This window comes from Neltuma alba, unplaced genomic scaffold, assembly GCF_004799145.2.
Source record: "Neltuma alba isolate B1F8T4 unplaced genomic scaffold, ASM479914v2 tig00010931_pilon, whole genome shotgun sequence".
NCBI lineage: Eukaryota > Viridiplantae > Streptophyta > Magnoliopsida > Fabales > Fabaceae > Neltuma > Neltuma alba.
The window spans coordinates 75,483-86,022 of record NW_021635706.1 but is presented as its reverse complement, the minus strand read 5'-3'; the positions used below and the strand labels follow the sequence as shown (position 1 = coordinate 86,022).

Sequence of the window (10,540 nt, the reverse complement as noted above, 5' to 3'; positions counted from 1 at the left end):
GATTAGATTAAGGAAGTTAGGTAAGTTAGTTAATTATAAGAAAAGTGACACATTTTTCCCAAAATACCATAATCATCTTTCTTAATACCCCCTCTCCCTCTTTTACTTGATTATGGGTAAGAGAGTATCTATAGGGGTAATTTAGAGAAAATTGATAAATATGAAAAATGGATCTTATATTTAGGACCAAAACCAACTTAAGAATTGAGTCCTATATTAAGGACCGGAGTAGTAATATGCAATCCAATTGCCGTTTTAGTTCTAAATTTGCACTGGCTTTTAGTGGCTATGCTAAGCATTAATTTAGTAATATATATATATACTCCTCCGGTCCTAAATATAAGACCCTTATATTAGTGTGTATAAGGGTTTTACATTTAGGACCGGAGGAGTATATATATATGGGGCATGGTATCTTATATATACATGTAACTATTACTTTTTGGTATTAGGACATTCAATGTAGTAGAGAATGTAAGATGTCATAGGCAAGGAATCAACGGGATTTAAATGTTTTTTGACTAGTAAAGTGCCACTTGTGAGTAAATTTATTTGTCTATACTTCTTGCCTGAACTGACCCTTTGTAAATGAAATTCAATTTATTTTCAAGTGAGAATTGTTCATTTAATATTTAAAATGGCCTTAGGAAATCTTATAGAAAAAATTAGGGGAAAAAATTTCATTGAAAATTTTGTTGGTGACATGAGCTTGATAAATTTTTATATACAAAAAGTGCTAATATTATGCAAGTTTTATATAGGAGGAGTACCAAATTATGATTTAGATCAGAGATTCTTTTTCAATTGTCCAGTTTTGTATTAAAAAAATATGTCCAGTGTGTTTTATTTCACGCTAGAGTTCAAGTTTTGAGCATAGAGTATTTATTTGGGTAAAGCCATTAAGGGAGAGGCACAGTGTACTAAGAAGAGATAATGATAGTGAGATTAAATAATCATGAGGCACAATTATAGTATTAGGTGCTGATGCTTTACCAGATCCGCAATGGATCTAATACGAATATTTACATAGTGATTAGTTACTAACTACTGATGAGAAGATTAAATAAACACCATTAGTTAAGATGATAATTTTTAAATATTAGTTTATTAAAATACATCAATAAAGAAGAGATGGTTTTAATTTTTGTTCTCGTTCCAGTAAAAGCTCGTGGTCAGGCATGGGGGTTGCAAATTTTTGGACATTGACGTGGGAAAGCACAACCATTGGTCCAAGAGGGGACTCGAGGAATGAGCTTCTTTTTTTAAAATAAATAAATAAATAAATAATTTTTGTTAAGTTAGCTAAATGAAAACCCGAGGAAAGAGTCAAGGAGATTTGTAAGATTAGTACTAGTTAGAGACTGGTACCTGTTTTCATATCCCAGATATGAAAAAAAGAAAAATAATTAAATTAGCCTTTTTTAATTAAAATATTAGTTGCAAATTTTTAATATGTTAATATTAAATTTTAATAGCTTAATTAATACTTATCACCTCCTTAAATCTTACATAACTATAAGGTTGCCCTTTTTATACGCCGTGAATATGATGGGTTAAACTAGTTTTTTTTGTAAACAAAAAAACACTATAAAACTATTACATCTACATGTATTAGTTTAAGGGAGATTTCATTAAAAGTTCTTATTTCAAAACTTAATCAGCAGAAAAAACTTAAATTTGAGCAAGTGTAGCTATGATTTGTTAGTGCAAATTTTTTCTGCCCTGTACAACATATCATCAATGATGTATAATAATTATGTAATGTTTTTTTATCACATAGTAGGAACTCTTATAATTTCTCTTCTTACTATATTTATGTAATTTCAAAAAATAATTTTTTTCTTTTAATGTTACTAATAGAGGCTATCTAATTGTAATATTTTAACTCTTTTTTTAATATATAATTTTGTTGCAGTTAAAAAAAATTTTGTGTATCTAATTGCCACAATATTTGATCTTCTGTTAGAACTCTGAAATGTTTTGGTGCTAAATTGTAATTTCACCAATGTTCCAAAGTCTGATTCCCAAAAAACTTTTTGTCAAAAAGCTAAAACTCAATATCAATCTTGGGCTTGGACTTGCAACCTATGTGGGCCCCTTAAGGTTCTTTATGGAATTCAATAATTAATTAAAAATAATAAGTCTTGTAAGCCCATTTAAGATCATTGTTTTTAAAAAAATCAGACAATCTACGACACAATAGGCTTGGGTTGTGGCTCTTTAAGTCCAAAGCATATATTTAATGAAAGTGTTTCCTCACATTCTGTGTAAAACTTGTATTAAAAAAATATATTCTTTAAAAAACAACTATATAAATCAATGTAAAACCAAACGTGTACAAGAGATGTGAATATCAAGTATATAGATTATAGTCTGAATTCCCACTAAAAGAAATGCCCATATTCAGTATCTTACAATACCTTAAATAAATTTATTTTCAATAGAATAATGCCTTTATGTAATAAAAAAAAAATTAGTTCAATCTCCTTAATAGGTAAGAGACCCATACTCATCAATTTTTCTTGGTCTTGAATAGTCAAACTTTATTTTATCAAAAACCCTCTTTATGTATACAAGGTAATCCAAGTAGACTAACTATTTATACCTAAGCTCTAATCATCCCTTTCTATGAAACCCCGGCTCGCTTTCAACAATACTTTTGCTAGAGGTACATGCAAGCAATTCGCTACCTACAAGTAGACTATGGCTCTGTTTGGATAGCACCCCAAACCATGGTTTGGGGACCCAAACCATGGTTTGGGGAAAATGCTACCTAAACAGCCTCTCCAAAAACCAAAACCATGGTTTTGGAAAAAGCAAAATTTTTTTGCTTTTGGAGAAAAAAGGGAGAGTGTGAGGGTCTATATAATATGTATCTTATTATTTTTTTTATAAACATATTTTTTTTATAAATATATTTAATCTTATATTTTATAAATATATATAGACATTAATTATTTATTAATTATATTATCTTATGTATTATTAATTATGTTGGTAAAAAACATATTATTAACAATTTTATTTCTTCAAATTAAAATATATCATAAAATCTATTTTTTCTGTAATTATCATATTAACTTATGTCTTTTTTTTAGTAATTTGTACATATAAAAAGTGCTTCTGATAACAACTATCCAAACACTCTCACTTCTCAGAATCACTTTTTTACAAAATCTATTCTTCACAGAATCTATTTTTTCCAGAATCTATTCTCCAGAATCACTTTTCCAAACCACGGTTTGGTTTCATCCAAACACACCCTATATTGCATGTTGTGGTTAATCCCTACCACTAACCCACTATTTTTTTCTTCAACAGCTATGAGTATGAGACTATTAAAGTAGGCGTCCCACACTTTAGGATTAATATCAATCTTATTTGTAGCCAAATGGAGTACCTATTATAAAAAATTGAGTAAAATACACTAACTACCCCTATGTCTTACCTAAATTACAGAAACCTCTTCTTTATTTTGAAAATGTATATAAACCTCCATTGAAATTAAAATGTATGTTACCCAAACATTCCTTGCATATTTGAGATTTTATTTCATCTATCTAATAGTTAGTTGACCATTAAGTTTGACTTTTATGCTCTGCTTGGATGGGAAGAAAAGTTAGGAGGAAAGAAAATGGGAGGAGAGAAAATAGAGAGAAGGAAAAACTAGAGGAAAAATGTTACCATCCCTCTTGCTTGGATAGATGAGAGAAAATAGAGAGGAAAGAAAATTAATAAATATCCAAATGACTAAAATGTCCTTATTAAATATATCATATTTAAAATTAAATTAACTTAAATATTGTGATAGAAAGATTATACTAACATTGGCATCATCAAATGATTAAAATCAAGTTATTTGGTTGATATATATTTTCAGATTATTATATTTTAAAGACAAATTATTTAATAAAAATATTATTTTAAGATTAAAAAATAATAAATAATAAATTTTTAAATATAATAAAAGAAAATAAATATGGAAAGTAAGAGATGGTAGGGGTAGTTATGAAAATTTTATTTTCCTTTCCAAATCTCTCCATATATGGATGTAATAAGACAAGAGATGGAGGCCCTAAAACAAAATCGCACTTGGGAGATCATTGATCTTCCAAAGGGTAATAGGATGTGAGCAGGTCTTTAAAATCAAATATGGGTCAGATGGTAAGGTAGAAAGATATAAAGCAAGATTAATAGCAAAAAGATATACTCGAAAGGGTCCACGTTGTTTTTGTTGTCATCTCCTACATGCGCCACCTGTGTGCTTCTGTGCACTCTCTCTCTCAGTGCATGCTCTCACGTCTCAAACAGCTTCTTGACATAATTTGATTTTGCATATGGAAAAGTCAGAAGTTGCCTAACACGTTCTTGTTATCCAGAATGACTCCAGTTACCACCTATAGTTGGAGAGTATGTGTGGCTTCTTGAAAGGATACTAACTGTGGTACTATGTTGCTACTAGTGATATTTGAGGCCTGTTTGGATAACATAGAAAACTATAGTTTTGGGATTCAAACTATGGTTTGGATCTAAGACTTGCCAAACACCCAGAAAAAAACAGAAACCATGGTTTTGGATCAAAACCATGGTTTGGAGCTCAAAACCATGATTTCAGAAGAAGTGAATCCATTCTGCTTTTGGCTCAAATGGGAGAGTATGATTGTGCTTGTAGAGTAGATCTCAACGATAATATGATTTTAACATTCCTCAATTATTTTTTTATAAACATATTTAATCTTATATTTTATAAATATATATACATATTAATTATATTATTTTATATATTATTAATTATGTTGGTAAAAAAATATATTATTAACAATTTTATTTTTTCAAATTAAAATATATTATAAAATCTATCTTTTATGTAATTATCATATTAACTTATGTTTTTTTAGGCAAAATTTGTACATATAAAAAGTTTTTCTGATGACAACTATCCAAACACTCTTATTTATCATAATCACTTTTTCACAAAATCTATTCTTCACAAAATCTATTTTTTTCAGAATCTATTCTCCAGAAGCTATTCTCCAAACCATAGTTTGGTTTCATCCAAACACCCCTTTGGTATCCTATTTGCTAAGTAGATGATACTAATTTGAAATTCAATGAAGGACTTGACGAGCGGGTAAGTAGAGCGGGAATATTTAGATGTAATTAAGAATTTTTTTTTGTGAGCCAGAGGAAATGCAAAATTAATTATTTTTTTTACAAGATATTTGGAATTAATTAGCTGTATATTATTGTTGATAATATTTGGATGAAATTAGGAAATGTTTTTCCTAGCTAAATGAAATTTAAAATTAGTTAATTTTTAAACCAAAAAATTCGGAATTTAGTAGGTGTGTGTTACCGCAAGCAATATTTGGATGAAATTAAGAAATGGGAACGGAATTTTTTTGCCAACAAATTCAGAATTTATTAACTATATGTTACCATTGTTAATATTTGGAGGAAATTAAGAAGTAACTTTTTTTGTTTTGCGGGCTGGAATCAGATATCTGTCTTTAAAGCCAGATTTCAGGCAACCACCTTCTGTCTATCTTTAGCCCTTATAGCTGTTATGAATCAATTGCGGTTATATTTCTTTTTTTAGGCCAATAATTACAGTTTTATTTATTTAAAATCAGATTTTAATATTTTATGCAACTGTCTTCTGCATTTCAGTTTTTTTTTTTTTTTTTCAAAAGAAGGTTATCGAGTAACCGACACCGTCCAAGGGTGCTAAGGTGAAACTCGTGAACTCAAATATGTCATGGAAGCTGACAAAACGTGTAAAGCTAAAAGACAAGGTGCGCTATTCTGGCAACTTGGCTTTGCTTTAAAACAATGACAGAAAATTGATTATACGTCAAAACTCGGTTATTTTCATTATTTTAGGATTATTTAAATAATATGCAAAGTGAAAGTTTTACGGATTCGATTTTTTTTCACTCTAATTTCTTTTCTTTCTTTAAACAAAACGCATACTATTTCCAACTTTAATTATAAAATTTTATTTATAAATTATAAACGAGATCTTATAATTAGAATCGGAAATAATATATAAATTTTGGCTGACCATATAAAACGCAACATCATATCTAAATGCTGAGTGTTAGAGTACGAACACAGAGGAAGATTTTAAGAAATTAACAGCTAAAAAAATCTTAAAATTAATTTTTTTAACAAAAGTAGTATTTATTTATATTTTAGAAAAAATGAATAATACATTTGAAAAATTCAATCCAAATGGTAATCCACTTTATTTTCTTAGCGCGCCCTGGCGCCACTTCCACGTTTGCCGTACCCCACCTCGACCACCACGGGAAAGTTGAAACCGATAAAACTGAAGTCATCGTCGATCGACTCATCATTCTTGCACAGGAAGCAAGGAATCAAAGCATCGAACTGCGCAAATTTCACTTCTGGTACCTCTCTCGCTTCCATCTCTTTGTTTCAATTTTTGTAATCGGTTCCTCTCGAACAATTCATGTTTCTCAGATTGGGAAATTTTATGATCGGATCAGCTTGGTAATTGTTTCGGCTTTCTTGCAATCGTTCGTGGTCGTTTCTCAACTTGGTTTTTTCTTTTTCTGCATCACCAAGTTGATACACAGCCGGCGAGTAATCACGATGTTCCGATTGATGCGTTGAACATCTGGACTAAGTGTTAGCGGCGTTGGTTCTTGTTTTTTGGTCACAAGTGTTAGCGTTGTTTATGGTGCAACCTAACTGTAGTTTGAGCGATTCGAAAAAATTGCAGTTACATTTTTTTTCTTTTCGAATTGAAGTTGTGCTCTGCTTTCTTCCCTTGTATTTTATCATGTATTTGGCTCTGACATGAAGTACGGCTTCATCCATACGTAGCAACTACGATTGTGACTCTCGAATGAAGGGTTTTTTCCAAATGTGTTTCGGACGAACTTTCTTTTCTTTTTCCTTTTTATAAGAGTTTTGGATTTACGGCTTTAATTACTCTTTGTTGTATTCAGATTATTTTTTGTCTTGAACCAATTAGCTCGAGATTGTTTCGGGAGGAGGAAGAGGGGATTTTCTGTTTGCGGAACGGACGAATTTCTTTCAACTCTCAACTCGATTTTTCTCATTCTGTTGACTTTCTTTGGCATTTGTTTTCTTAATTTAGAAGTTAGAGCCACCAAATACCAGCACTTACAGGCAAACCAGGTGGCCTTTAGCATCTAGTTATGTACCTCTAACTGATATCTATACATGAACTACAATAATTTAGATGTGTAACTATGACAACTTTGTACGCAATCAAATTGCTAATCACAACCGACTAAATCCATTAGAAAAAGGTACTGTTGGCAGTTTGAGTTAAAACTTTCCGCTTGCAAAGTTGCACTTGCCCTGGGTTTTGCTTTGTATCTGAACTATTCATTAGTATTTAAGGGTTTTTTAAATTATATTTGTATGATAATTTTTTAATCAAATTATGGATTTATAGCTTGGTTAAGTTTGTTGGCGTTGTTCCATTCAGGGTCTGGCTTTGATTTGCGGAGCTACTTAGAGATGAGTCAGCGGGGTTTAATCTATAGCTTTGTTGCTAAAGGAACTGTTGTGTTAGCCGAGCACACACCATATACAGGAAATTTCAGTACAATTGCTGTTCAGTGCTTGCAGAAGCTACCTTCCAACAGCAGCAAGTACACATTCTCATGTGATGGGCATACATTTAACTTCCTCATAGACAATGGGTTTGGTATTGACTACTCTTAGTTATTGTTCGTATGCATTATTGGTGTTGATTGGTTTACATGTCATTTGCTGAATTGTTTGTCTGCCATGTAGTTTTCCTCGTGGTTGCAGATGAATCAGTTGGGAGGAGCGTGCCTTTCATTTTTCTTCAACGAGTGAGGGATGACTTTAACCAGGTTTATGGTTCAAGTATTAAGAATGGCGATGCTGGTTCACTTGCTGATGAAGATGACTTATTTGAAGACAAATTTGGCATTGCATACAAGTTAGACAGAGAATTTGGGTATGCATATGTGGTTGATTTTCTTCATAGCAGTTTGGCTTTTTGAACTTTTGTTTTCAATTTTTTCTGCAGGCCAAGGCTTAAGGAGCACATGCAATATTGCATGAACCATCCTGAGGAAGTAAGTAAACTATCAAAAGTGAAGGCTCAAGTAACGGAGGTCAAGGGGATAATGATGGACAATATTGAGAAGGTACACGTTTCTTAATCTGTTACAAGGATGATCAAAATACTTATATTCTCTGGATACATGGAAAGCTTACCCATTTTTATGTCTCTGAAAAATTAAGGGTTTGGGGAGGCCTTCAAGTTATGTTGATTTTGCATTTGAATAATGTTATGTAGACATGTCTCTACTCTCAAAAAATTGCTTGCTCTGAGGATTTCACTATTCATTGGTGAAGGGGATCGGTATTTAGTTTGTTGCTTGCTAGTGGATGAGGCTGAGGATGAGAGAAAAATATATTTCTCAGGGTTTGTGCATGGAGACTGTAGTGCCCTGCCCATATCTTACCGATGGTCATCTTTAACCTGTTTTTAATGTTAAGTACCTTGTATATAGGTAATAGATTCTGGTTTAAGGGACGATTCTTTGCAATGGTGAGGATAGTGCGTGGTCTAGAGGTATACTGGTAACTGCAGCCTGCATGTCACCATATTTGGCAGCAATGGATTATTTCCTCCTATCCCTGTTGGTTCGATTCAATTAATGTTTGCAATAATCAGAGGATAGTTTATTAGAGTGGAAGAACTCTCATTTTCGTTTGGGAACCATGAAATAATATATGATGTTTTAGGCACGATCGTGGTTCTAATATAAAGCTAAACTGTGAGATGTGCTTTCTAAGGCATGGCTTCGAAACAAAGTCCAATCACTTTGGTTGTCTTTAATGTCTTCTTGGCTCAGATGCACTTATTAGTGAAATATGTTTTCATCAGCCATATTAATATGAAATAATTAGGATATAACAATATACATTTTATCAATCAGTTATAGATTTTTGTGAGGGAAGATGAGAAATAATGATGATATTGATAGCTGTTAATGGTGAAGTGAATCCAAAGCGTGGAGCAATTCTTAGGTACACCAAAATGTGGTCAGATGTTCTCAGACCCAGGGCTAGGAAAATGAGGAAGACAGTTATTTTTGTCTTCTGATTTTCACTCAAATTATTATTCACATATTCCTTTTACAAACACTAAAACACAAGTTTGTTTGCACGCGCCTGAATGTGCAGCCAGACACGAACTTTGGATCTCAGTCCATTACACATGTGAGCTTAGATCCTCCTCTAAATCAAACTATACTTAAAAGGTTTTGAGCATTATTATAATGCAACTCAAGTTGTTAGTTCTTGATGCCGAGATTGACATCATAACAAATGTTTCTGTCTGTTTAAGAGTCTTTGTTGACTTCAGCATGATTCTCCCTTGTGTTGCTGTGTAAAGCAAGGCATGAAGTTATCGCTCATATCGGGCACTCTAATAATGGCCTTTGCATTACTTGATTGCAGGTTTTGGATCGTGGCGAGAAGATTGAACTTCTGGTCGATAAAACAGAAAATTTACAGTTCCAGGTATACATTACTCTTCGCTTGTTCATGTCAGTACAGAAGGAGGACAGTGACACGTGAAATGTCTATCGCGTTCCCGCTCATATCAACCCTCTGTATTAGACATGACATGATACTTAGATTACACAAAGATACTTCAAATTCTATTGGCTCGTAGCATCTATGTCCATATAAAGTCCCGTATCCATATCTACACATTTTAATTTGATACTGACAAACGATGATGTGATTTTGTGTTCTTCCTCCCAAATTTAGGCTGACAGCTTCCAGAGGCAAGGCAGGCATCTAAGGCGCAAGATGTGGCTGCAGAATCTCCGAATGAAGCTAATGGTGGGAAGTGCAGTCCTTATCCTGATTATAATGCTGTGGCTTATTGCTTGCAAGGGTTTCAAATGTTGATGGGTCTAAGCAACCCTGCATCAACACGTACATGACATAAATGGATGTGCACGATGAAGTCATGTTTGCATGTATAGTTTTATACAGGAATGTATAATGTTAGTACCCTAGCCTGTATAGATTACGTGGAAAACTGCTTGCTTTCAAGTCGTTAGATTTTGACGGTACAATTTTCTAATTTTATATTTTCAAAGAGAGTCAAAATGTTCTAAAGTTGGAACAAAACCACGGTCGTAGAATGTAAAAGTAATTCGTCCTCTTAATTGACTCGCATAGTCCTACTTCTCTCCTCTTTTTCTAATCTTTGCTATTGCAGATGAAGTCCTGGACGGCTTGATTAGAGAAAAGTATAGGATACTGGGAGAAGAAAACTGAAAAGAAAATAGATTTTCCCTCTACCTCAAAAAGGAAAGAAAAAGAGGCATGTGATCTCCATGTATGCCCTGTAAAACCCTTACCCCAAAACATTATAACTCGTCATAGAACCACTACTATGGTAGAAAAGGAAATCTGTTAAATGAACTACCATAGTAGAAAGAAACTTGCATTTTTTTTTTGAAATTGACTTTCAAACTCGGGT

General features: G+C 32.5%; 1 protein-coding gene across 4 annotated transcripts; it reads left to right on the top strand.

The window, feature by feature from the left end:
- Nucleotides 1-6,315: 6,315 nt before the first annotated feature.
- LOC114760113 (vesicle-associated membrane protein 727) lies at nucleotides 6,316-10,246 on the top strand. 4 transcript variants are annotated; one of them, XM_028949372.1, is made up of 6 exons: nucleotides 6,316-6,413; nucleotides 7,487-7,708; nucleotides 7,798-7,987; nucleotides 8,060-8,180; nucleotides 9,502-9,564; nucleotides 9,817-9,960. In XM_028949372.1, the coding sequence occupies exons 2-6, from the start codon at nucleotides 7,519-7,521 to the stop codon at nucleotides 9,958-9,960; spliced, it is 708 nt and encodes a 235-aa protein (XP_028805205.1). In that variant the 5' UTR covers nucleotides 6,316-6,413; nucleotides 7,487-7,518. The 4 variants fall into 4 exon arrangements, with proteins under 4 accessions (XP_028805205.1, XP_028805206.1, XP_028805204.1 ...); XM_028949373.1 differs by lacking the exon at nucleotides 6,316-6,413 and adding an exon at nucleotides 6,547-6,667; XM_028949371.1 differs by lacking the exon at nucleotides 6,316-6,413 and adding an exon at nucleotides 7,183-7,304 and having other exon boundaries at nucleotides 9,817-10,246.
- Nucleotides 10,247-10,540: the final 294 nt, after the last annotated feature.